The 27,745-nt window shown below is 42.9% G+C and overlaps 3 protein-coding genes across 3 annotated transcripts in view; 2 read left to right on the top strand and 1 right to left on the bottom strand.

The window, feature by feature from the left end:
* LOC124013061 overlaps nucleotides 1-3,569 on the top strand; it is a 36,576-nt gene extending 33,007 nt beyond the window's left edge. Inside the window, exon 6 of the mRNA XM_046327195.1 lies at nucleotides 936-3,569. The gene's annotated coding sequence lies outside the window, so the exon portion shown is untranslated. The remainder of the gene's footprint in view (nucleotides 1-935) is intronic.
* A 2,687-nt stretch (nucleotides 3,570-6,256) lies between these two features.
* On the bottom strand, nucleotides 6,257-8,757 carry LOC124013062 (SLAM family member 5-like). The gene is given in 5 exon segments (XM_046327201.1): nucleotides 6,257-7,262; nucleotides 7,350-7,503; nucleotides 7,505-7,671; nucleotides 7,848-8,171; nucleotides 8,691-8,757. Coding segments are annotated over 5 exon segments (867 nt in total). The 5' UTR covers nucleotides 8,737-8,757; the 3' UTR covers nucleotides 6,257-7,086.
* Nucleotides 8,758-24,418: 15,661 nt separating this feature from the next.
* On the top strand, nucleotides 24,419-27,135 carry LOC124012144. Its single transcript, XM_046325607.1, has 2 exons — nucleotides 24,419-24,565; nucleotides 26,017-27,135. The coding sequence occupies exon 2, from the start codon at nucleotides 26,022-26,024 to the stop codon at nucleotides 26,949-26,951; it is 930 nt and encodes a 309-aa protein (XP_046181563.1). The 5' UTR covers nucleotides 24,419-24,565; nucleotides 26,017-26,021; the 3' UTR covers nucleotides 26,952-27,135.
* The last annotated feature ends 610 nt before the right edge of the window (nucleotides 27,136-27,745 follow it).

The following is a 27,745-nucleotide window of genomic DNA, read 5'->3' as shown; positions in this document are numbered from 1 at the left end:
TATCAAAATATAACTAAATTGATTGAACATGAAATGTATTTCAATATTATTAGCCCACTGTATTTATATTTTAATGCAGTCATCTCGGTTTTTAATTTGAAGCATATTTTTACATATTGCTGGTTTGTATCAATTGCAAAGATAGTGGTAACTATTTGTAGTCGACTTTGAAGATATCAGTGTTAGATTACGAGCTTTTTCTAGTGCAACATTCATAAAGATTACTTTGGGAAACAACGCAGAGATTTAAAGATGTTCCTATGAAGGTTATACCTTTCTTTGGCTTTTGGGAAACCGGGACCAGGTTGTGGCAATTGACCCACTACAGTTAATTTGTGCATCTACGTTATCTCGCTTAGTCTACCTTTAAACCTAATCTAACCATCACCTTATGCATTATGCCGAGTTCAAAACTACTGGGAACTCGGAACTCTCCGACCTCAATGCGTTCAAGACAACTGGGAACTCGGGGGAAAAAAACGAAATCCGAATGGGAAAAATCGTTTTGAATTTTGAACGGTCTTCCAACTCGGAATTCTAACTCGGGCCTCTTTCTGGAGCTTCGACTTTCCGACCTGAAGTTCACTGATGTCGTGATTTTACAAGTTGTCTTGAACACACCATTACTGCCCCACAGCTGCATGGGGTGACATCCCCTAAAACAAAAAATGTCTCATAGCCTCCCACAAAGCCTCCCGCAACTTTCTGTCCCTAACACTAAAATGAAATAATATAAAAATGAAAAATGTTTTTTTTTAACAACAACTAGTAAAGTGGCTCTGAAAACGAATTTAAACTGAATTTCAAATTAAAATCTGAAAATTAATGTTGAACAATTTAAACAAAACTATAATAACCTTGATACACACACACAGAATGATTTGTGCCCTTTGTCTTTGCTACTGAACAACACATTTTTATTTATTTTATTCCAGATCTGTTGGGAGCTGTGAATGCTGAAGTCAATACATTGACAAGGAGAGAGAGGCAGTCTGTCACTCTACACACTGGACTAACTGGACTACAGGCTGATAAGATATTTTGGTATCTTTGGTCCAGTCATTCCAAACACCTCAATAGTTGAGAGTCAGGTCATCAGAGGAGAGAACATCACAGAATTCAAAGGAAGATTCCCAGACAGACTGCAGCTGGACAGAGAAACTGGATCTCTCAGCATCAGAAATCTCACCCTCAACAACTCTGGAGTTTATCAGCTAGACATTTTCAATACACACAACACATCTCAGAGATTCTATCTAACTGTCTATGGTGAGTATTGGTTTTTATATATAACAGGGTTTCAAGTGGGACCCAATGCCCATACCTTACAGTAATAGGTGTGACACAAAACATTACACAGTGCCTATAATATTCACCCCCAGTGGACTTTTTCACATTTTGTTGTGTTACAAAGTGGGGTTGACATGGATTTAGACCAATAGGGTTGTTTTGTCATTCATCTACACAAAATACTCCATAATGTCAAAGTGAAAAGAAAACTCTATAAAAAAATGTTAAACCCCTTTGTTAGAACAAGCCTAAAATAGTTCAGGATTAAGATTGGCCTAACAAATCACATACTCTGTGTGAAATAATACAATAATATGATGTTTGAATGACTACACCTTCCTGTGTACCTGATAGCTACATACAACATCTGAAGGTCCCTCCGTTAAGTAGTGAATTTGAAGCACAGATTCAACCACACAGACCAGAGAAATGTTCAATACCTCATCCAGGCTGTATCACAACCAGTCGTGATTAGGAGTACCAAAAGGGCTGCGCACAATTGGCGCAGCGTCGTCAGGGTATGGCTGGTGTAGGCTGTCATTGTAAATAAGAATTTGTTCTTAACTGATTTGCCTAGTAAATTGAAGGTAATTTAAAAAATAATAATAATTCAATCCATCCCATTTTGTAGCACAATAAAATACTTATTATAGGCACTATATTATTATTATTATAATACATAATAATAATAATTATTATTATATAATAGGCTATATTATAATGCTAGCCATGTTGTTGCAGTTTTTTAAAATCACTTTGGCACATTTTTCAGATGTAAGGTATATTTTCAAAACTCTTGGTACAACACTTGTAATATGTTCAGAACCTTTGAATTAGGAATAAATTAACATGAACATTGGATTTAGTCACCAATACTGTATATCAGAGAATGATACAGGCTCACAAATTAGTAATTTTATTGTAACATTTAATCTAATAGCACAAAATACATTATACAATTTTCAAAACTGATATTTTTGAAGTGCTGAATAGAATTAAAAATAGAGGATAAATAACATTTCCCATTTCATTTCCCAGACCATCAAATTTTGGAGCATGTTGAGATTTTTGGGGGACTTACAGAAACAGTTTCCTTAGAGTACAAACGAAGAAGAAATCGTGAAATATATTATTATTGTGGCATGAATTGTAAAACAGAAGCCTACAGTAAAAGGAATTGATGTGGTGTACTGTATGCCATTTCTGCCCCAAGCAACATTGCTCAATATAAACTTTTGTAACTTGTCACTGTAACTGCTACAGTATCATCAGCTAAAATTATAATCTTATAGTGTATCAATTAAATTCTGGTATTTACAACACCATTGTAGCGATTGTTATTATGTCCTCAGTCACCGAATCTAAAGCCGTATTATAAATAGGCCTAACCAGACATTTAGAATTGAAACCGTTTATGCGAATCACATGTATGTTCTTGTAATAATGTGGGGTTAGCCATGTTATTCGATGTCTTGTTTTTTGATCACCTGTCAGATAAAAATAACCATGTTTAGAGTTTGTGGTCGAATGCAGACAATTGGATTGTGCGCGCAAACCCTCATGTTGTGCTTTGCTCCGTAGCCTAAAATGCTCTGTCTAATCATGTATTTAGCCTAGGCATACTTATCGAAACTTACAACTATAATGTGATCATATATAACAATTAAAACGTGGAGGTTTATCAAAACTAATATTAAACGATTCCCTTGTTTATTGTTCATTTCCTGGTACGAGTTTTGACTGTCAATCAGTGGGTGCATTCCAGCTCATAGTTTATTCAGTGTAGCCTACGGGTATAATGGCAACAGTTTATGCCAGAGGAGGCAGGAGCTGTATGTTATTTTTGTTTGTATGTTGTGTTCAGTCAACGGCATAATTCTTCACTTTCTAAATTAAAAGCCTCAGTCTGGCAAGAAAAACTAGATCCGCATTGTTGCCTCCTACCACTGTGCCAACGTCACACCAAGTTTTGCTTTGTGACTAGCACATACTTTGAATATGAATGCAAATTGAAAGAGTGATTTTGTGCAGTGAACAAGTGACTGTTTGTTGCACTCAGTCAATTGAGAATGTGCTTAGTTTTGAATTGAGCAGTTTTGATCTGTTTAGAAGTTGTGAAAATGGACCAAAGTGATAAATAAAAAACTGAATGTGCTCACCACAATTTTGTTACTAGTGAGAGTTGTCCTCCTACCCAGAGGACCAATATTAATGACATGAATCTGTGTTAAATCATTGTTTGAATTTTAATATCCCAGCTCCAGTACCACTTCCTCAACCAAAAAAATCCCTGAAGGTGATTTCTGGACAGTTCATCAGAGAAGGGGAGCTGTTCAGTGGTGTGTTCTGTGGAGAACCTGACCCTGTCCTGGTACAGAGGAGAGAAGAGACTCAACCAGACCAGCAGCCCTGACCCTGACCTCTCCACCAACCTGTCTCTCCCTCTGGAGATAAAGATACAGGACAACAATTGAAATACGCAAATTGTTTTTGTGCTCACTATACAGGGTGCTGTGTATCCACCTCAGGGAGTCCAGAAGAAGAGGACTCTGTTGGGTAGCCTACTCTGTCAGACCCTGCATTTTTATTTATTTATTTTAATTTTACCTTTATTTAACTAGGCAAGTCAGTTAAGAACAAATTCTTATTTTCAATGACGGCATAGGAACAGTGGGTTAACTGCCTGTTCAGGGGCAGAACGACCGATTTGTACCTTGTCAGCTCGGGGATTTGAACTTGCAACCTTTCGGTTACAAGTCCAACGCTCAATTTCATCTTCTTCCCCATTGAAGAAAAGTAACTCATTAGACTGTGTCCCTGCCACTGTAAAAACAGAATGCACATTTTGACATGAACAAAGGATGTGTTTTATGCAGCAAATAATCCCTCTACACTGTACCAACTTCTGTCTACAATTGTATTACTAAAGGAGTATTTTAATACCTAAACAAAGAGTCTGTGTTTCCTTTCCATTACTAATGTATGTTTGATAATTATATAGACCTGATCATTTGTTGAAGAAATTGACCAACAGTTGAATAAATATTTGTAAAAAAATTTAAAGATATCCTTAAAGGGCAATTCCACCACTTTTCAACATTATATTCATTATTTCCAGTACCAAACCAGTGTCTACAGTGCACTTTGTGTATGAGTGTCTACAGCTTCCCATGTGTATGAAGAATGGTCCACCGCCCAAAGGACATTCAGTCAACTTGACACAACAGTGGGAAGCATTGGAGTCAACATAGGCCAGCATTGCTGTGGAATGCTTTCGACATTTTGTGGAGTCCATATCCTGACAAATTGAGGCTGGTCTGAGGGGGGTGCAAATCAATAATAGGAAGGTGTCCCTAATGTTTTGTAAGCTCAGTGTACTCCGGTGGTTTAAATGTTCCCATCAAAACAACATAGATTACTTTTGCCAAATCCAATGCATTTTCCACATCACAATAACTTTACAAATGACGTTGAAACAATGTTGATTCAACCGGTGTATGTCCGGTGGGATTTTATGGTTTTTGTGACACCAACTGTGGGTTTGCTAGTTGATAAAGGAATTTATATGTTTAAAGTAACGATGAAAGGATTCCACCCTGAAATCATATAATTGCATGAAATGTGTTAGAGTCATAATTCCATAATGTGTGTGACTAGGCCATTGTGTTACTATTTCGCAATATGAGCTGGGTAGAGTTGAGACATTCAAGGCCAACTGAACTGTCGACTTGTGATAACCCTGAAACCAAATAACAGGAAAGAGGCCTCCCCAACTTAGGTAAAGGGGAATAACTGTTATGAATGGCTCGGCTTGTAGAAGATAATGATAAATTGTGTGTGTGTGTGTGTGTGTGGGGGGTTATAAAATTACTGTGTCCTCATTTTTTACTTCAGAATATTCTTTGAATAAAGGATTGATCTATTGCAGACTGGGGGCTTTGTCTAATTCTTCATTAACCAGGGTCTTACAAACTTATGGGAATTGGTCAAAGTTATAAAATAGTTTAGTTAGAACATTGGGATAAAAATTCTCGTGACACTAGTATAGTAGCATAAAGGGTTATAGGTAACATAGCATAAGTTGAACTCTAATTAGGACAGTGTATTCATTAGTCGGACACTGTTGCAAAACGTTTAGCGACGGAAACCGTTTCCTTGAAACGGAAAACTTTTTGCAACAAAAATGAGAGTTTCTATTATGCAAAATTCAGGTGGGTCCCTGGCTGTTTCATTCCATTTGCCTCCGTAGAAGGTGCCATGTGGAGCTACAGTTTCAACCGTTTTATATATGGCTTTATATGGATTGAATTTACCTTCCCCTTTTATCATTGTTTGCCATCAATATCACTTGGATATTGAGGCCTATTGCATTCTCACACTGCTGAGGTGTGAGGTTATTCCCTTACAAGGCACAGTCTATTTTGTGATAATGTTTACTTAACTACAACAGCAACCTCTCATCTCATCTATGGAAATGCATATGGAACCAAAACCTGTAGTCTATTTGGCATCTATAGAAGTGTTTGTTGTTTGTTTTTATCTGTGCTGAGGAGCAGGGAAACTTGAATCAGCCCAACTGGGTGCTAGGGGTGAGGGGCAAGATAAAAAATAGCCTTTTGGGTTCCAATGTAGAACTCTCTGTGGAAAGGGTTCTACATATGGAACCCAAACGAGTTCTACCTGGATGGAATGGAAACAAAAAGGGTTCTTCAATGGGTTTGCCTATGAGGCCAGTCGAATAACCCTTTTAGGTTCTAGATATAATTTTTTTTCAGCTAAGAGTGTAGGCACTAGACACTATTTTAAACTCATAACAATCTCCAGATTGCGCAACAAAAAGATCCTGGTTGTCGTCACAACAGCACTATTGCTGCACAGCTCCAGGAGCTCTGCTCAGTGAGCTAACTAGCCTACCATTGTGCCAAAATACAAATGCTGAGAGAATGTTGTTATTTTAATCATTTATATGTAATATCATGTTTTTTAAATATATTTGAATATACAACAAACTGTTGATTCAATGTCCTTGTTAGTACCTGATAAGATTAATTCCCGCTGAAAAGACTTAGAATAACTATATTTTAACAGGCCACTGTTAAAGTGCTGTTATGTGTCTGTTAAAGTGCTGTTATGTGTCTGTTAAAGTGCTGTTATGTGTCTGTTAAAGTGCTGTTATGTGTCTGTTAAAGTGCTGTTATGTGTCTGTTAAAGTGCTGTTATGTGTCTGTTAAAGTGCTGTTATGTGTCTGTTAAAGTGCTGTTATGTGTCTGACATGTGATCTCCATGGATGAAAGCACCAATGACACTGCGATAGCATTATGACAAGGAGAGCAATGTCCACTTTCATAAAACAAAACAAAATAGTCCACAAACACCATGATACTTTTCACTGTTATGGCAAAGTTGTGTATTCTTGACAGGTATCCTTATGCTTTTGCTATAGCAATTGACATTAGTGGGCAAGTGAAAACGACTTCTGTTATAAAACTGTTTCCAGTACATAGTTACTTTTCCAAACACATTTGAGTCATTTCGGCAGACGCTCTTATCCAGAGCGACTTACAGTTTGTGCGTTTATCTTAAGGTAGCTAAAAGAGACATAACATAAAATAGTCATAGTAATGAAAACATTTTCCTCATGTAGCTATCAGCAAAGTCAGTACTAGTAAGAAAAGACAAGTACAAGTGTTAGTTCATGAAAGGTAAGGGTGCTTGTTTTTTCTTCTCATTATGTCATGACATTTGTTACGTCATGTAAATGACAATATCATCACACTGTTCAAGTCCATGCAAAACTATGGACAGTTTTTTAAATAGTGATACCCCAGAGAGTCAAGTCCGAGTCTAAGGGTTTCTTCTGTGCCAGAAGTGATGAACCAGCAGAGCGATCGTGGCCACAGCCACCAGGGCAGACAGGACTGATGCACCACCAACTCAGTCAGGGTGATGCACCGGGCACAGTCACTGGAGTCTGAGTGAGAGAGACGCACAGACAATGAGAGTCACATTACGCATATCAATTGATCCAACATCAGTATGCTATGGATTGTCGACAAACCTGCATGTTGCAGACAGTGCTCCTCAATGCTAAGTATGGTTGTCTGGTTACTGACCGGGTTGGTTGCTACACAGCTGTAGGTGTCACTGTTTTTTCCTTTAATTTCCAGAGGGAGAGACAGGTCGGCCTGATGGGGACTACTTGTAATGGTTCAGTTTCTCCTCTCCTCTGTACCAGGACAAGGTTACCTCTTTCCCGTTCGCCACAGAACACACCACAGAACACACCACAGAACACACCACAGAACAGCTCCCACTGACCAACCGACTGTCGACTGAGGGATTATGTGGGGTGTTTCTGATGTTAGGAGTAGGCACTGAAGCTGGGACACCAGGAGACCAACAGTTATTACAGTGATTATTGGGCACAACATTGACTAAAGGTCACATTTATCATGAACAATGAAGAAAGGGGATTTGTGGATTTACCATGAACAATGTAACTCTGAATACAGATCTTGTTCGATATTGATTGAAAACTGGTCTAAAACATACTCACCGTAGACTGTGAAAATGAAATTGTGGTAGGTGACCTGTTCACTGATGATTTGAAGCTGATAATGTCCAGTGTCGATGCTGGTGAGGTTTCTGACGGTGAGAGATCCAGTCTCTCTGTCCAGCTGAAGTCTGCCTTGGAATCTCCCTTTGTACTCAGTTATAATTTCTCCTCTGAAGGCATGACTCTCAACAATGAATATCTCTGGGCGGACTGGCCCAAATAGCCCAAATATCTTTGCGTCACTCTGTAGTTTGGCAAGTCCCGTGTGTAGCGTGACAGTCTGCCCTTCTCTCCCTCGCAGTGGCTTCACTTCCGCCTTCAGATCTGAAACACAGTAACACATTTGGTAAGTCACCCAGCTAGACTAAGAGTTCACACGGCAGGGGCCTGAGTCCAGACCACACAGGAAGAGCCAAGCTTACTCTTTGTGAACAGACAGGAAATTCTAACAGCTTTGACTACAATTTTCAACACTGATATTTTTGAAGTGCTGAATAGACAATCGCCATTGCTCTGTCTAAAAAAAGAAAAATGAATGTGGACATGTTCTTGATTCATCAAAAAACACCATATTTTAAGTACACAATAGGATAAATGCCACACCAATTAAAGTTGTATTCAGGTATTATATTATGTGCATCAGTAAAATGGGAAAACAAAGGACATTTTAGATGATACAGGCTTATTCCCTCTTATTGCTACCTTTAGTATTGTTTTTAACTGATATCTTTCAACCACTAATTAGCATAGTTTAAATACTTTGATTTAAATCAAATATCCACGTCATAACAAAATAACAGAACATAGCTGTAAAAACCTGTTTTAAAAAATGATTTAAGCTACCTGCCACCAAGAAAAGCAAGAGAGTAGGTATTAAATAGCGTACCATCTTCTTAGTCAGTCCAACATCTATCTGGTCGTAACCAAACTGATAAGACCTATTTCCAGTGGCCTTTGACTTCCTGTATACCCACAGGGGAGGCGGAGTCACCTCATCTACAACCTTAAAATCTCGCAGTTCATATATGACTACTGTATTAGTTTCCACTGGGTGGCATAGATGATGTGCAACAGGGGCGGCAGGTAGCCTAGTGGTTTGAGCATTGGACTAGTAACCGAAAGGTTGCAAGATCGAATCCCTGAGCTGACAAGCTACACATCTGTTGTTCTGCCCCTGAGCAAGGCATTTACCCCACTGTTCCTAGACCATTATTGAAAATAAGAATTTGTTCATAAAACCTCTTGGCACACACCGATCCCTTTAGCGGGATAATTTTTGTCAACATCCGCTGAATTGCAGAGCGCCAAATTCAAATTAAATTATTAAAAATATTTAATTTTCATGAAATCACAAGCGCAATATACCAAAACACAGCTTAGCTTGTTGTTAATCCACCTGGCGTGAGATTTCAAAAAAGCTTTACAGCGAAAGCAAACCAAGCGTTTATGTGAAGACAGCTCTCTAAGCAGACAAAACATTACAAACAGCTAGCAGCAAAGTAAATTGGTCACGAAAGTCAGAAAAGCAATATAATTAATCGCTTACCTTTGATGATCTTCGGATGTTTGCAATCATGAGACTCCCAGTTACACAATAAGTGTTCATTTAGTTCAATAAAGATTATTTTTATATCCAGAAACCTCAATTTGGTTGGCGCGTTTTGTTGAGTAATCCACAGGCTCATGCAGGTCACGACTGGCAGACGAAAATTCCAAATAGTATCCGTAAAGTTCGTAGAGACATGTCAAACATTTTTTATAATCAGTCCTCAGGTTGTTTTTACATAAAATAATCGATAATTTTTCAACCGGACGGTAGCCTTTTCAATACAAGAGAGAAAGGAAAGGTCTCGTTCCTGTGTCGCGCGCATGAACAAATCTGGGGACACCTACCTATCCACTGACGCGAAGTGATCATTCTCGCTCATTTTTCAGAATAAAAGCCTGAAACGATGTCTAAAGATTGTTCACACCTTGTGGAAGCCACAGGGAAAGGAATCGGGTTGATATCCCTTTAAATGGAGGGTAGGCATGCAGTGGAACATAGAGGTTTCAGAATAACAGCACTTCCTGGTTGGATTTACCTCAGGTTTTCGCCTACAATATCAGTTCTGTTATACTCACAGACCATATTTTGACATTTTTGGAAACTTTAGAGTGTTTTCTATCCTAATCTGCCAATTATATGCATATTCTAGCTTCTGGGCCTGAGAAATAGGCAGTTTCATTTGGGCACATTTTTCATCCAAACATCAAAATACTGCCCCCTATTAACTGACTTGCCTAGTTAAATGAAGGTAAAATAAATAAAAAAATATGCTACCCTGGCCTTCATAAGACATTGATGGGTCTGAAATAGGGGTACGTTTTAATGACTTGTTGGACAGAAAAGGGACTTCATGGACACCTTGGTGGTCTTTGACCATCAGTACCACTGGCCTGTCTGTGCTCATGAGGAGTCGATGCTGTTTCAACTGTAACAGTTTGTTGAATTTGTGATCTCAACAATAATATCCACCGGGTGGCGGCATTGAACAAAGTAAAGGAGTATTCAGGAGTTATATCCATGGCTGTCTCTGTCTACCAAAATAAAGGTGAATTCACACATACTGTGTAAATATTGTCCATTATCATAATCAGTATAATAAATATGTTCCACCCTGAATTAGTTAATTATGTAGAAATAAGTTATTTTGCACCTCTACTACCTGAGGTGAATTCAGAGAATATGAATGATGCTGACACATTCCAGATCAATGTTTTATTATAAATGATGTCCTTTACAGTAAGACAATGACAGGTCTGCATTGGATGAGTCTCACGCATAACCATTGATGTTTGTGAATTAACATCATTAACAATGCAGCATAATTTTTTTTTACAAAAGAAGCATCAATCTACATACATGTGTTATGTACAATGAAAGCAGTGACATAACATTGCATATTTACTTCAGAAGCGTAGGCTTTTTAAAAGTCTTCTGAATCCCGACAAAGCTGTGAGAGTGACTGAAACAAAAACACGTTGGGTGATCGAGAAGTCGGATAGAACTGAACAAATCAGAACAGATCGGTAGAATAGAATTTAATAGAATCTCCCCAAGTAACATGTTGTGCAGCACTACACAGAAGTGGTACTGGGGCATGTGATGAGACAGTCAGGGCTGAGCCTGAGAGTGTCTTTTTTGTCTGAAGTAATGAATCAGCAAAACAGTCATGGCCACACCCACCAGAGCCGACAGAACCAATCGTACCACCAACTCAGTCAGGCTGATGCACCAGGCACAGGAATCTGAGAGACAGACAGATGAGACAGACAAACAGAGAGAGAGATAGAGAGAGAGAGAGAGGAGTTACTACAACTAGGGCGGACGTGTTCAAAAAGCTGCATCTTAAAATGAATATCCCATCATGGATTATTGTCATTCCTACATACTGAGGACAGTGCTCCTCAACGTTGAGTTTGGTTGTCTGGTTGCTGACTGGGTTGGCAGCCACACAGGTGTAGATATCTTTGTCCTGTAGCTTTATCTCTAGAGGGAGAAACAGGTTGGCGGAGGACAGTTCGGCGAAGCTATCCTTGGTCAGTCTCTCCTCTCCTCTCTACCAGAACAGGGTCACCTCTCTCCGGGTGGCCACAAAACACACCACTGAACAGCTCTTACTTCGATGGACTGACTGGTAAACGGCGAGGTTCCTGATATGAGGAGTAGACACCGGAGCTGGGAAACCAGAATGAATAACATGTTATTTAAGTACATCGACACATAAAAAAAAAATGCATCAGCATACAGGGCACACACTGTTAAAGACACACTCACTATAGACATTTAGATTGAAACTCTGGAATGAGATCTCCTCGCTGATGATATGTAGCTTATTAAGTCCACAGTCGTTGATGGTGAGAGATCCAGTCTGAGTATCCATCTCAAATCAAATCAAATTTTGTCTCTGAACTTCTGTATGTTCTGTTCACACCCATGCTCAGCTGAGCAATTCTTTTTTTCTGGACTGACTGGACCATATGCCCATAGTATGACTGTCTCTCACACCCCTCGTCTCACATCCTTCACCTCAGTCTGAACAGAACTCTTCAGATCTGGGACACAGCGAAACAACAGTTACTCACTTGAAATGGGTCAAACCAGAGTTCTTGCATCAGGGGTCAGAGCCCAGACCATGCATGAAGAGCTAAGTCTACACAGAGCAGGGACAGGATGTGTTTTCTAAATGTTCATTCGATTTTGCTGGGCTACTAAAATCATTGCTACTTAAAGGGGAAGTTCAGTATTTTTCAGCTTTTAGTACATACAGTTTAAAACATGTTATAATTAATTAAACATTTTTACTATAATAGGTTTAACCCTGACATCCTGCCGTTTCCAATTCCACCCCGGGGTCAAGACATCCTCTCTTGCTCGTAGGATATCCCACAGAAGCCCCAGCTCCGTACATTTTCCTGGCACAATGTCGTTCACATCCAGACAGGCTTTGGAAAATACATACAAACTAATATATTTTTTTGTAGCACCTCTACTATATCTGTCATGTTACTGCGGTCTTTTTTTTTTTAAGTCCACAAACGTGTGTAAAGTGTACACTTTTGTTTCACTGTAGATTAGTTTACGACCACCAAGAAACACCTGATTTATCCCACAGCATTAATTAATAAGCTGGGTAGAAAATGATTTTGTTTAAGTCATAAGTAATGGCCTTTCAAAAAGAGGCTGTTATGATTGACTGTGACAGCCCCCACCCTGGAGAGCAGCTCTCCTTTGATCCCCTTCAGGGATTGCTAACTCTGGAAATTACTATGTTCTGCACAGAGTTAGGTAAATCCGCTCTTTGCCCCCCTTACATTGGGGAATAAACACCAAGCTGCTCTAAACATTGCTGTTTTTTGGTGTCTCTAGGTTCATCTCTAGACTGCTGAATGAGGCCTGTTACAGTTTACTTACAAAACCTTTAAAAAGGAGTTTGTGAAGCCGTTCAGTCCTGGATGTATGTAAAACATATTCAACACGTATTGCTTGTTACAGAAGAATACTGTTGTACATTCCTCCCTGTTACACCTTTATGTGTTGGCTCTCTATGTCTGTACATAGTGTGAAAAGAGGTTTCCCTAAAGTTATTAACCCCTAAACCTGAATCTGAAATTAACTTTGTGATCTTTTCTTACCCCTATTACTTTGGGGTTCTAATCTACCTCTTTCAACAACAACAAAAACACGGTGTACATGCACAGAACATCCGTAGGCTGGGGCCACTTGGAAGCTCGGTGCATGTGCAAATAAAGAGAACTAAATAGGAAACTCAAGAGTGTGTTAGGCCGAGAAACATTATTTAGATGCTTGTTTTATTGTTGTTGAAAGCTTGAAAAATAACACGTGACAACAGGAACAGGATGTCCTGGCCGGATGCCCATATTTGGGCATGTACAAACCATCCGGACATAGGGTCATAAATCAACATTTTGACCCGTGCCGTCTACTTTATTCTCTCTCATCTGTATCATGTGGCTTTAAAGCTCAAATTCTCGCTTCCTGATTTCTACCACTAATCTTCTCTTGAATTGATATTTTACAACACATTTTAATACTTTGAAGCATAATCAGAAATCAAATAACCCTAGAAACCAGAAAACAACAGAATACTCTCGTGAAACACCTATTCAAAAATCCCTTTTCAGTTTACCAGCCAGCAAGCAGAGCACGAGAATAAGTATCAAGTATCGTGCCATCTCCTCAGTCAGTCCAAAGTCTATCTGGTCGTAACTAGACTTATTTCTGTTTTTGATTTTCGATCACTTTGTCTGTCCCCACACACATAGGAGAGGCGGAGTCTATTCATCTACAATCTCTCTGTTCATTATGATGTAGGTCGAGTTCTTAAAGACGCTGCATTGCATCAACTAATTGTCGCCTGCCACTTTAAATCGACTGCACAGTCGGGCATCAGATATAGCTATAACACCTGACGTGGTTAGCTGGCAAGCGTCTGCAATGTCATCAGCCAGGATGCCACCAGGTGGCAGCTGGACTGCAGAGTGTGAAGGACTGTGACACAGCAATGAGCAGTGAAACAACTGTTCACTGCTTTTTCTCTTGTCAGAAACGTTGAACATGTACTGTCCTATTATAGCATTTATAATTCACTTAGCTGTGCGTCACATTTCCCATTGTGTCATAACAAAACAGTGAATGATCTTCACACTCACTCTCCTCTCGCCACCACAAGGTCAAAGATCCCATTCGGAAATGAAACAGTGGTGGAAAAAGTACCCAATTGTCATACTTGAGTAAACGTACAGATACCTTTAATAATAGGAAGTTACTCAAGTAAAAGTGAAAGCCACCCAGTAAAATACTACTTGAGTAAAAGTCTAAAAGTATTTGGTTCTAAATATACTTAACTATCAAAAGTAAATGGAATTCCTAAAATATACTTAAGTGTCAAAATCATTCCAAATTCCTTATATTACAGTTTTTCTCAATTGCTAAAACACCATTTCTGAACCCTTGCTCCATTTCCTGAAAACATTAACCACAAAACCTCATCTTCAAGCACTTATTTGCATAACCTCTTGACTCCCCTCGCAAAATGAAACGTTCGCCTCAAAACAGTTTTACCTGTGTTCAAAATCAAACACTGCTCTCAAATCATAAACAAAGTGATCAAAATGATATACACTCTCAAGCAGTCAGTAAACAATACCCCGAAAAATAGAAAACACATTGTTCAAAACATACAATTCTCAGGGAGAAGTGCATTTTCAATCAAAAAAAAAATTCATATTTTTCCGTCATTGTCTTTTGATGAACGAAAACATGCTTTATCATAGTAGCTCAAAATTGATCAGAAATTACCCCTATTTTTACAGTACTGTACCCTGCATCTCATCTCTCCTTTGTCTCTGTGATACTGTAATTCTTGTTCTTTGTTGATATGAACCTGTGTAACAGTATACTTTTAAACCGTCCCCTCGCCCATACCCGGGCGCGAACCAGGGACCTTCTGCACACAACGACAACAGTCACCCACGAAGCATCGTTACCCATCGCTCCACAAAAGCCGCGGCCCTTGCAGAGCAAGGGGAACTACTACTTCAAGGTCTCAGAGCAAGTGACGTAACCGATTGAAACGCTATTTAGCGCACACCGCTAAATAGCTCATTGCGAGCTCACAGAACAGGGCTCCGGGCAGCCGAGCGGAAATGGAGGAAAACTCGCCTCCCTGCGGACCTGGCATCCTTTCACTCCCTCCTCTCTACATTTTCCTCCTCTGTCTCTGCTGCTAAAGCCACTTTCTACCACGCTAAATTCCAAGCATCTGCCTCTAACCCTAGGAAGCTCTTTGCCACCTTCTCCTCCCTCCTGAATCCTCCGCCCCCCCCCCCCCCTCCTCCCTCTCTGCAGATGACTTCGTCAACCATTTTGAAAAGAAGGTCGACGACATCCGATCCTCGTTTGCTAAGTCAAACGACACCGCTGGTTCTGCTCACACTGCCCTACCCTGTGCTCTGACCTCTTTCTCCCCTCTCTCTCCAGATGAAATCTCGCGTCTTGTGACGGCCGGCCGCCCAACAACCTGCCCGCTTGACCCTATCCCCTCCTCTCTTCTCCAGACCATTTCCGGAGACCTTCTCCCTTACCTCACCTCGCTCATCAACTCATCCCTGACCGCTGGCTACGTCCCTTCCGTCTTCAAGAGAGCGAGAGTTGCACCCCTTCTGAAAAAACCTACACTCGATCCCTCCGATGTCAACAATTACAGACCAGTATCCCTTCTTTGTTTTCTCTCCAAAACTCTTGAACGTGCCGTCCTTGGCCAGCTCTCCCGCTATCTCTCTCTGAATGACCTTCTTGATCCAAATCAGTCAGGTTTCAAGACTAGTCATTCAACTGAGACTGCTCTCCTCTGTATCACGGAGGCGCTCCGCACTGCTAAAGCTAACTCTCTCTCCTCTGCTCTCATCCTTCTAGATCTATCGGCTGCCTTCGATACTGTGAACCATCAGATCCTCCTCTCCACCCTCTCCGAGTTGGGCATCTCCGGCGCGGCCCACGCTTGGATTGCGTCCTACCTGACAGGTCGCTCCTACCAGGTGGCGTGGCGAGAATCTGTCTCCTCACCACGCGCTCTCACCACTGGTGTCCCCCAGGGCTCTGTTCTTGGCCCTCTCCTATTCTCGCTATACACCAAGTCACTTGGCTCTGTCATAACCTCACATGGTCTCTCTTATCATTGCTATGCAGATGACACACAATTAATCTTCTCCTTTCCCCCTTCTGATGACCAGGTGGCGAATCGCATCTCTGCATGTCTGGCAGACATATCAGTGTGGATGACGGATCACCACCTCAAGCTGAACCTCGGCAAGACGGAGCTGCTCTTCCTCCCGGGGAAGGACTGCCCGTTCCATGATCTCGCCATCACGGTTGACAACTCCATTGTGTCCTCCTCCCAGAGCGCCAAGAACCTTGGCGTGATCCTGGACAACACCCTGTCGTTCTCAACCAACATCAAGGCGGTGGCCCGTTCCTGTAGGTTCATGCTCTACAACATCCGCAGAGTACGACCCTGCCTCACACAGGAAGCGGCGCAGGTCCTAATCCAGGCACTTGTCATCTCCCGTCTGGATTACTGCAACTCGCTGTTGGCTGGGCTCCCTGCCTGTGCCATTAAACCCCTTCAACTCATCCAGAACGCCGCAGCCCGTCTGGTGTTCAACCTTTCCAAGTTCTCTCACGTCACCCCGCTCCTCCGTTCTCTCCACTGGCTTCCAGTTGAAGCTCGCATCCGCTACAAGACCATGGTGCTTGCCTACGGAGCTGTGAGGGGAACGGCACCTCAGTACCTCCAGGCTCTGATCAGGCCCTACACCCAAACAAGGGCACTGCGTTCATCCACCTCTGGCCTGCTCGCCTCCCTACCACTGAGGAAGTACAGCTCCCGCTCAGCCCAGTCAAAACTGTTCGCTGCCCTGGCCCCCCCAATGGTGGAACAAACTCCCTCACGACGCCAGGACAGCGGAGTCAATCACCACCTTCCGGAGACACCTGAAACCCCACCTCTTTAAGGAATACCTAGGATAGGATAAGTAATCCCTCTCACCCCACCCCCCCTAAGTTTTAGATGCACTATTGTTAAGTGACTGTCCCACTGGATGTCATAAGGTGAATGCACCAATTTGTAAGTCGCTCTGGATAAGAGCGTCTGCTAAATGACTTAAATGTAAATGTAAGCTAGCCGTTTCACATCCGTTACACTCACCCCCCCTTTTGACCTTCCTCCTCTTTCCGCAGCAACCAGTAATCCGGGTCAACAGCATCAATGTGACAGTATAATTTTAAACCGTCCCCTCGCCCATACCCGGGCGCGAACCAGGGACCTTCTGCGCACAACGACAACAGTCACCCTCGTTACCCATCGCTCCACAAACGCCACGGCCCTTGCAGAGCAAGGGGAACTACTACTTCAAGGTCTCAGAGCAAGTGACGTAACCGATTGAAACGCTATTTAGTGCACACCGCTAACTAAGTTAGCCGTTTCACATCCGTTACACCTGCAACCAGTCACAATCTATTGAGCAGTCAGTACTGTTAATAAATGGAAAGCACAATGTTCAGGGCCATACAATTTGTCCATTGTACAGTATGCAGCCTACAATGCACTGTACTACAGTATACAATACTGAAAGGGACAAAAATCAAAGGAGTAAACATGTGATCAATGTGCTTCTTCTTGTCTTTGGGATGGGTCAGGCCAGAGCACTTCGTCGACATCACAAGCAATATTGTCCCTCCTGAGGCAACCGGGGAAGCAGCCTCTTGTGTGCCGTATCCAGCCCTGACATGATTCCTCACCTATATCACCACAGGCTAAATCCATGGCTTGTAGCAGATTTACTCTGGTGTAGGGTTGTCTATCATACACTTTCTATCTCCAATAGGAGAAACACTCCTCAATCGGATTCAGGAAAGGTGAGTATGGAGGGAGGTACAAGTTCATAAACTGCCCATTGATTTTAAACCATTCCCTTACCTGAGCAGCTCGGTGGAAACTGACATTGTCCCACACTATCACATAGGTGGTAATGGGATTCTCATTTAGCTCTTGACCCTGCTGCTCTTGAACCTGCTGCTCAAATAAAATATCTCTTAGATTGGCAATAAATCTTAGAAGGTGCTGGGTGTTACAGTGGGGCAAAAAAGTAGTTAGTCAGCCACCTATTGTGCAAGTTCTCCCACTTAAAAAGATGAGAGGCCTGTAATTTTCATCATAGGTACACTTCAACTATGACAGACAAAAGAAAGAGAAAAAAATGAGAAAAGAAATCCAGAAAATCACATTGTATGATTTTTAATGAATTTATTTGCAAATTATGGTGGAAAATAAGTATTTGGTCACCTACAAAAGTTTATCAATACTTTGTTATATACCCTTTGTTGGCAATGACAGAGGTCAAACGTTTTCTATAAGTCTTCACAAGGTTTTCACACACTGTTGCTGGTATTTTGGCCCATTCCTCCATGCATATCTCCTCTAGAGCAGTGTTGTTTTGGGGCTGTTGCTGGGCAACACGGACTTTCAACTCCCTCCAAAGATTTTCTATGGGGTTGAGATCTGGAGACTGGCTAGGCCACTCCAGGACCTTGAAATGCTTCTTACGAAGCCACTCCTTCGTTGCCCGGGCGGTGTGTTTGGGATCATTGTCATGCTGAAAGTCCCAGCCACGTTTTATCTTCAATGCCCTTGCTGATGGTAGGCTTTGTTACTTTGGTCCCAGCTCTCTGCAGGTCATTCACTAGGTCCCCCCGTGTGGTTCTGGGATTTTTGCTCACCGTTCTTGTGATCATTTTGACCCCACGGGGTGAGATCTTGCGTGGAGCCCCAGATCGAGGGATATTATCAGTAGTCTTGTATGTCTTCCATTTCCTAATAATTGCTCCCACAGTTGATTTCTTCAAACCAAGCTGCTTACCTATTGCAGATTCAGTCTTCCCAGCCTGGTGCAGGTCTACAATTTTGTTTCTGGTGTCCTTTGACAGCTCTTTGGACTTGGCCATAGTGGAGTTTGGAGTGTGACTGTTTGAGGTTGTGGAGAGGTGTCTTTTATACTGATAGCAAGTTCAAACAGGTGCCATTAATACAGGTAACGAGTGGAGGACAGAGGAGCCTCTTAAAGAAGAAGTTACAGGTCTGTGAGAGCCAGAAATCTTGCTTGTTTGTAGGTGACCAAATACTTATTTTCCACCATAATTTGCAAATAAATTCATTAAAAATCCTACAATGTGATTTCTCATTTTGTCTGTCATAGTTGAAGTGTACCTATGATGAACATTACAGGCCTCTCTCATCTTTTTAAGTGGGAGAACTTGCACAATTGGTGGCTGACTAAATACTTTTTTGCCCCACTGTATATGGCCCGAGTGTAACATGGTGATGTAGAACACCATGGTTGCTGATAGCAGCACAGATTGTGACATTGCCACCTCGTTGACCAGGGACTTCAACAATGGCCCACTGTTCAATCATGTTTCAGCCTCTCCTTCTCCTCTTTGTTAGATTGAAGCCTGCTTCATCGACAAAGATGAACTCATGGGGTCTGTCCAAGGAATCCAAGTCAAATAATATCTGTGTAGAAATACAATATACTGTATGTTGTTTTTTGTAAGTCGTACAGAGACAGTGTTATACTGTAAAGTACAATTAGGCTTCTGATTCACATACATTGTATGTACTGAAGAGTAATGTCATTCACATAGTATGTGTTAGTACTGTAGACAATCTGAATTACAGTAAATGTTTCTGAATGTACACTTACTTGTACATACTGAGCTCACAGTTCTTTCATTCTTGGCGAGTTGCGCTCAAAAGGTACTCTGTATACTTGTTTCATTCGCATCCTGTTACGATGGAGGACACGGTCAATTGTGGAAATGCTCACACTGTCGATTCCCTGGAAGTGTGTGTTCTCTCGTATCACTCATTCCTGGATTTCTCTGAGTCGTATTGCATTATCTTGAAGGACCATGCCAACTATAACGGCCTCATGCTCCCGAGTGAATATAGCTGTCCTTCCACCTGCATGTGGCAGCATTGCAATTCTACAAAACGTAGTTGTGCAGTTACAAAACATATTCATGCAGTACAATACATACAGTGATTAACTTTACAAATGTCTATTGAAACAGCTGCATATAGTGTAGTACAGTAAATTTGTAATTACAAAAATACAGTAGTATACTGTACCTGTTCTCTTATCTGAATGTCCTTACTATGGTGGACACCGAAAATCAGCTCAAATTGGGTTGCACTCTAAGTCCTGCTCCCCTCATTGTCAGTCCATGGACAAGAACGTGGTCTATAACTGTTGCTCAAATTCCATCAAATATTTCCACTCCGTCTTCCTCTTCCTCTTTCTTGCCCTCCTCCTCCTCTTCACCCACGCACTCATTTACATTTAAGTCATTTAGCAGACGCTCTTATCCAGAGCGACTTACAAATTGGTGCATTCACCTTATGACATCCAGTGGAACAGTCACTTACAATAGTGCATCTAAATCTTAAAGGGGGGGTGAGAGGGATTACTTATCCTATCCTAGGTATTCCTTAAAGAGGTGGGGTTTCAGGTGTCTCCGGAAGGTGGTGATTGACTCCGCTGTCCTGGCGTCGTGAGGGAGTTTGTTCCACCATTGGGGGGCCAGAGCAGCGAACAGTTTTGACTGGGCTGAGCGGGAGCTGTACTTCCTCAGTGGTAGGGAGGCGAGCAGGCCAGAGGTGGATGAACGCAGTGCCCTTGTTTGGGTGTAGGGCCTGATCAGAGCCTGGAGGTACTGAGGTGCCGTTCCCCTCACAGCTCCGTAGGCAAGCACCATGGTCTTGTAGCGGATGCGAGCTTCAACTGGAAGCCAGTGGAGAGAACGGAGGAGCGGGGTGACGTGAGAGAACTTGGGAAGGTTGAACACCAGACGGGCTGCGGCGTTCTGGATGAGTTGAAGGGGTTTAATGGCACAGGCAGGGAGCCCAGCCAACAGCGAGTTGCAGTAATCCAGACGGGAGATGACAAGTGCCTGGATTAGGACCTGCGCCGCTTCCTGTGTGAGGCAGGGTCGTACTCTGCGGATGTTGTAGAGCATGAACCTACAGGAACGGGCCACCGCCTTGATGTTGGTTGAGAACGACAGGGTGTTGTCCAGGATCACGCCAAGGTTCTTAGCGCTCTGGGAGGAGGACACAATGGAGTTGTCAACCGTGATGGCGAGATCATGGAACGGGCAGTCCTTCCCCGGGAGGAAGAGCAGCTCCGTCTTGCCGAGGTTCAGCTTGAGGTGGTGATCCGTCATCCACACTGATATGTCTGCCAGACATGCAGAGATGCAATTCGCCACCTGGTCATCAGAAGGGGGAAAGGAGAAGATGAATTGTGTGTCGTCTGCATAGCAATGATAGGAGAGACCATGTGAGGTTATGACAGAGCCAAGTGACTTGGTGTATAGCGAGAATAGGAGAGGGCCTAGAACAGAGCCCTGGGGGACACCAGTGGTGAGAGCGCATGGTGAGGAGACAGATTCTCGCCATGCCACCTGGTAGGAGCGACCTGTCAGGTAGGACGCAATCTGCTCTCCTCTGTATCACGGAGGCGCTCCGCACTGCTAAAGCTAACTCTCTCTCCTCTGCTCTCATCCTTCTAGATCTATCGGCTGCCTTCGATACTGTGAACCATCAGATCCTCCGTGGGCCGCGCCGGAGATGCCCAACTCGGAGAGGGTGGAGAGGAGGATCTGATGGTTCACAGTATCGAAGGCAGCCGATAGATCTAGAAGGATGAGAGCAGAGGAGAGAGAGTTAGCTTTAGCAGTGCGGAGCGCCTCCGTGATACAGAGGAGAGCAGTCTCAGTTGAATGACTAGTCTTGAAACCTGACTGATTTGGATCAAGAAGGTCATTCAGAGAGAGATAGCGGGAGAGCTGGCCAAGGACGGCACGTTCAAGAGTTTTGGAGAGAAAAGAAAGAAGGGATACTGGTCTGTAATTGTTGACATCGGAGGGATCGAGTGTAGGTTTTTTCAGAAGGGGTGCAACTCTCGCTCTCTTGAAGACGGAAGGGACGTAGCCAGCGGTCAGGGATGAGTTGATGAGCGAGGTGAGGTAAGGGAGAAGGTCTCCGGAAATGGTCTGGAGAAGAGAGGAGGGGATAGGGTCAAGCGGGCAGGTTGTTGGGCGGCCGGCCGTCACAAGACGCGAGATTTCATCTGGAGAGAGAGGGGAGAAAGAGGTCAGAGCACAGGGTAGGGCAGTGTGAGCAGAACCAGCGGTGTCGTTTGACTTAGCAAACGAGGATCGGATGTCGTCGACCTTCTTTTCAAAATGGTTGACGAAGTCATCTGCAGAGAGGGAGGAGGGGGGGGGGGGAGGATTCAGGAGGGAGGAGAAGGTGGCAAAGAGCTTCCTAGGGTTAGAGGCAGATGCTTGGAATTTAGCGTGGTAGAAAGTGGCTTTATCAGCAGAGACAGAGGAGGAAAATGTAGAGAGGAGGGAGTGAAAGGATGCCAGGTCCGCAGGGAGGCGAGTTTTCCTCCATTTCCTCTCGGCTGCCCGGAGCCCTGTTCTGTGAGCTCGCAATGAGTCATCGAGCCACGGAGCGGGAGGGGAGGACCGAGCCGGCCTGGAGGATAGGGGACATAGAGAGTCGAAGGATGCAGAGAGGGAGGAGAGGAGGGTTGAGGAGGCAGAATCAGGAGATAGGTTGGAGAAGGTTTGAGCAGAGGGAAGAGATGATAGGATGGAAGAGGAGAGAGTAGCGGGGGAGAGAGAGCGAAGGTTGGGACGGCGCGATACCATCCGAGTAGGGGCAGTGTGGGAGGTGTTGGATGAGAGCGAGAGGGAAAAGGATACAAGGTAGTGGTCGGAGACTTGGAGGGGAGTTGCAATGAGGTTAGTGGAAGAACAGCATCTAGTAAAGATGAGGTCGAGCGTATTGCCTGCCTTGTGAGTAGGGGGGGAGGTGAGAGGGTGAGGTCAAAAGAGGAGAGGAGTGGAAAGAAGGAGGCAGAGAGGAATGAGTCAAAAGGTAGACGTGGGGAGGTTAAAGTCGCCCAGAACTGTGAGAGGTGAGCCGTCCTCAGGAAAGGAGCTCATCAAGGCATCAAGCTCATTGATGAACTCTCCGAGGGAACCTGGAGGGCGATAAATGATAAGGATGTTAAGCTTGAAAGGGCTGGTAACTGTGACAGCATGGAATTCAAAGGAGGCGATAGACAGATGGGTAAGGGGAGAAAGAGAGAATGACCACTTGGGAGAGATGAGGATCCCGGTGCCACCACCCCGCTGACCAGAAGCTCTCGGGGTGTGCGAGAACACGTGGGCGGACGAAGAGAGAGCAGTAGGAGTAGCAGTGTTGTCTGTGGTGATCCATGTTTCCGTCAGTGCCAAGAAGTCGAGGGACTGGAGGGAGGCATAGGCTGAGATGAACTCTGCCTTGTTGACCGCAGATCAGCAGTTCCAGAGGCTACCGGAGACCTGGAACTCCACGTGGGTCGTGCGCGCTGGGACCACCAGATTAGGGTGGCCGCGGCCACGCGGTGTGGAGCGTTTGTATGGTACGACACTCATCCTCTCACTTTGTTTATTCTATGCATTCTCAGACATTCTCCTTCCCACCTTCAACAACCTGTTTGCTGAACTGGCTTATATTTGAAACGGGTTAAATCAATTGAGTGGTTGTGTTCAATCAATGACATGTGTTCTCTATTTGTATTTGACTGTTTCCACTTGTGTTTACCAGTATGGGTGACATGTGCATTCGAGTGCAGAATGTGTTTTGAGAATGAGAATGTGGTTAGTTTTGCTGAAAAGTCTAAGTGAGATCTGCAAATTGTGTTTTACCATGTGAAATGGTTTAAGGTATTGACGACAGACTGCATCATAAGCTAAATGAGTCCAGGCAACTGAGAACTTTGTTCAGCCAATGGGTTTTAGTGTTTTAGCAATTGAGAAAAACTCTAAGCAAAGCAGACGGCACCCTTTTCATTTTTTTTTATTATGTAAAGACAGCCAGGGGCACACTCCAACACTAAGAAGACATCAATTACAAACGATGCATTTGTCTTTTGTGAGTCTGCCTTACCAGAGGCAGCATGTAACGAGTACTTTTGGGTTTCAGGGAACATGTATGGAGTACAAAGAATATCATTTTCTTTAGGAATTAAGTAAAAGTAATCAAAAATGTAAAGTAAAGATACCCCCAAAATTACTCAAGTAGTACTATAAAGTATTTGTACTTAAGTACTTTACACCACTGAATTATACCAATCATCTTTTTTTAATCAAACCAATAATCTAGGGTCAGTTCACCCACTTATTTTCCCCACCATCTTTTCACCTGGCTGATAAAACAACATTCAAATCATACACATTTTGTCTCTCTCTCTGATAGTATTTTTATCACAGATTCTTTTGTGATTTATTTGAACCATCTCTCACTCTCCTCTGCAGCCTCACAAACGTCTGTCTCACCGTGTTTTACCCCCACCCACCTTCCTTCCTTCCCTCCCTGTTCTGTTCTGTTCTTTACTCTCTCTCTCTCTCTCCCTCTCTCTAACCGATTTTCATACATATCTGCAAGAGCCCCCGCTCTTTCAATCTTTTCTCTCCGTCTCATTCATTCAGTTGTGTTTCTCTGTCAACTTCAGAACCGATCGATCACATTGATCAGGTGAGTTGAACACTTTGATTTCATGTCATGTTTATTCATTTGATGAGCCTTTGTTTTCTCTGTCATGTTTGATGCTTTCTGCTCACTCTGACCGTCTTTCTCTGGCCCTTTTGTCGTTGATCCTTTCCTCCAATCTCTCCATCCTCTCCTTTTCTCTGTTGTCCATTTCTACATCTCCTCCCGATGTCCACACCTTTCGACCCCAACCCCTCTCGACTCCACCACTTCAAAAACATTTAAAAAAAACGTTATTTAACACAGGGAAGTCAGTTCAGAACAAATTCTCATTTACAATGACAGCCTACCGGGAACAGTGGGTTAACTGCCTTGTTCAGGGGCAGAACAAATTTTCACCTAACAGCTTGGGGATTTGATCCAGCAACCTTTCCACTAGGCTATCTGAACATGACAGTGTTTGGGGTGGCACATTATGTGACCACACTTCATTTATTCTTTTCTCATCCTGTATTCCACTTCCTATTTAAGCAGGACTTAATATTTCCATTGATGTTCTTGATTTCCGTTTTTTCACGGTTGAGAATTGACCAAGCAAATTTAGCACGGTTTTGGTTGTGTTCGAGAAGGATTTAGACTCCTGAGGATGGACATAGTCATTCTAATCCAATCCAACTTTGTTTTATCAGTTGGAAACATGCACAGACACAATCAGTTGTCTGTTTTAGAAATTCATGTTGGTTTGAGCGTTGGATTCTAATAGTTATCTGTGGGCTGGGCCTGGTTACCACAACACAGCTCAGCAATTGAAGCACCACAGAGATTATACTGCCAGAACAGATGAGGTTATATGGTCTATAGTTCTGCTTTATTACTTGAATTGAATGAAAGAGAGTAAATTGGCCATACAGTGGTTATTGACCTCTTCTGTGTGTGCCTTTGTTCAGGAATGTAGAGAAGGTTAAAGGCTTTGCAGTGGTCTAAATCTTCGGTTACTTAGTGTTTTTGCTTTCTTAAGGGAAAATTCAGCCATTTTGAATCTGCGATAGTAATGTGAATGTTTAGACTGGGCGTTCTCTCTCTTTTTCATCTCATGGACCTTCTTCTGCTAGTTGCATGCGTTGTCAAATGGTGGTTCAGTTTGCAAAACGAGGGAGGATGCAGGACAGGTGGCTCAGCCGCAAAAGCAGCCTTTAGTTCCTGTTAACAACAGCTTCTGGAGCACACCGCCATTTCCTGTGTGTCGGTGCATGCGTGCGTGTGCATGCGAGCACACCTTTGTGTTTCCGATGCATGAAATAAATCTTAACATAAATATTAAGTCCCTTTTATTGTACACTTAAAACAGCAAATACGTTGTAACCTACTTTGGTGTTCTGTTTCTTGTTCTCATTCTCCACCTCATGAGTCATTTAGGCCTGTGTTACATTTCTTCCTATCACCCACCATGTTAGGCTGACATCACCTTATCCTCCATTTCTCTCTGTCTCTCTCAGTCACAATGAAGGCCAATATCACCATGGCGCTGAGCATGCTCTCTCTGGTCCTCTTGATCTTCGTCCATGAAGCCACGCCTGCCTCTAACGGAACTTTCAACGAGGACACACAAACTGAAAAGACGAGCGCGAGAGGTGGACTTTTAAATGATACCAGGAACTCCACTGACCAATCCACACCTGAGAAGCATGACAGAGGAGTGCATGGTAATCATTCTGGCATGACAATAGCCCCCCCGAATGGTACACCCACATCCACAGAGAGTCAGACATCTGCAACTTCAGGAAACACAACCCAGCAGACTGAAAAGACCACACCCCCCCCACTCACTAAACAGACAATCCCTACATCTCTTCCCAAGACCTCCCCCAGCACCTCAACCACTCCATCCCGTAATAAACCCTCACCTGCTCTGTTAAATACGGGGTTCATCGTGGTCCTGGTCATCATTCTTCTCCTAGCGATTACCGTGCTCTGCTTCTACAAGTGGAACAGCCGCCACTCAGGCCAGGATAGCTCCGCCCCTCGGCTGTTATTGGGCGTCAGGGAGAGCATGAGGGGCAGGGTTAGAAGCCTGGAGGATTGGCTGGGGCTCAGCCTCTGGCCCGGGAAGAGAGTGGTGGAGGGGGACGAGGAGGAGGGAGAGGGGGGGAAGAGTGGAGATGGAGAGGCTGCTGCAGGAGCGAGAGGGGGACAGGATGAAGGAGATTCCTCAGACGACTACTCCAGTTTAGACGGGATTGACCTCAGCGAGAGAGCCAAGAACCTAGAGGATGATGAGAAAAAGGAGGCGGTGAAGAGGAAGAGTGTGAGCGAGGGAGGCCAGTATAACATGAAAGGAGAGAGGACTGATGGAAGGAAGGAGGGTGGTGAAGAAGAGCGAACAGGGGAAAACTCCGGTGAGGGAGATACTTGTGACCTCACAGCACTGTAAAGGAAAGAGGGAGGAAGGGGTTAAGAGTAGGATAAAATAAAATTGTTGAAGATGTTAATTTTGTGACTCAATTCACTTCCTATGGAGTATATTTTTCATTTAAGCGTGTCAATGTTAATTTCAGCCAAATATAGTTTTTTGGTAATCCCTGTTACATTTGTGTTTTAATAAACTGACTAATAGATTCCTGCTTCTAATTGATATCACACGCATTTGCACAATTCCCCATTTCTGCTCAAATAAGTTGATGTTGAAAACAGTGTTCACGTTTGATTTACAACTGCACCTACATTTATTTTTTATTTTTTTACAGATATTGAGATGTGTCACTTCAAAGTAAAATGTGTCCTGGACTAAATGATTCTGAATTATAATTAATTTGGTTGGAGGTAGGTGAGTGTGTGTAAGTTCTCTCACCTGTGGTAAGTTGCAGTTGCCTACTAGGTACAAATATCCATTCAATCAGTTTAGTAAAGAGAAAAACAGAACATTCTGCTGCATTAACCTCCATTGAAAAAGTGCAAGGGCGCCAAAATAAAGAGTATACAAAACATTATAAACACCTGCTCTTTACATGACAGACTGACCAGGTGAAAGCTATGATCCCATATTGATGTCACTTGTTAAATCTACTTGAAATTGTTGTAGCTGAAGGGAGACAGATAAAAGTAATTTTTTGCACCTCAACATTAAGGCGTTCCTAACATTTAGTATACCCAGTGTATTTGCCCGCAACCGTATGTGTGCAAGAGAAAGTTCAGAGATTGTTTAATCACTAAATGTGTTAGAATTAT

Source organism: Oncorhynchus gorbuscha, linkage group LG24, assembly GCF_021184085.1.
Source record: "Oncorhynchus gorbuscha isolate QuinsamMale2020 ecotype Even-year linkage group LG24, OgorEven_v1.0, whole genome shotgun sequence".
In the NCBI taxonomy this organism is placed as follows: domain Eukaryota; kingdom Metazoa; phylum Chordata; class Actinopteri; order Salmoniformes; family Salmonidae; genus Oncorhynchus; species Oncorhynchus gorbuscha.
This window is presented reverse-complemented; position numbering and strand designations above follow the sequence as displayed.

Bases quoted from the DNA above. Each gene is read 5' to 3' on its own strand.
- LOC124012144 (XM_046325607.1), top strand. From the start codon at position 26,022: ATGAAGGCCAATATCACCATGGCGCTGAGCATGCTCTCTCTGGTCCTC.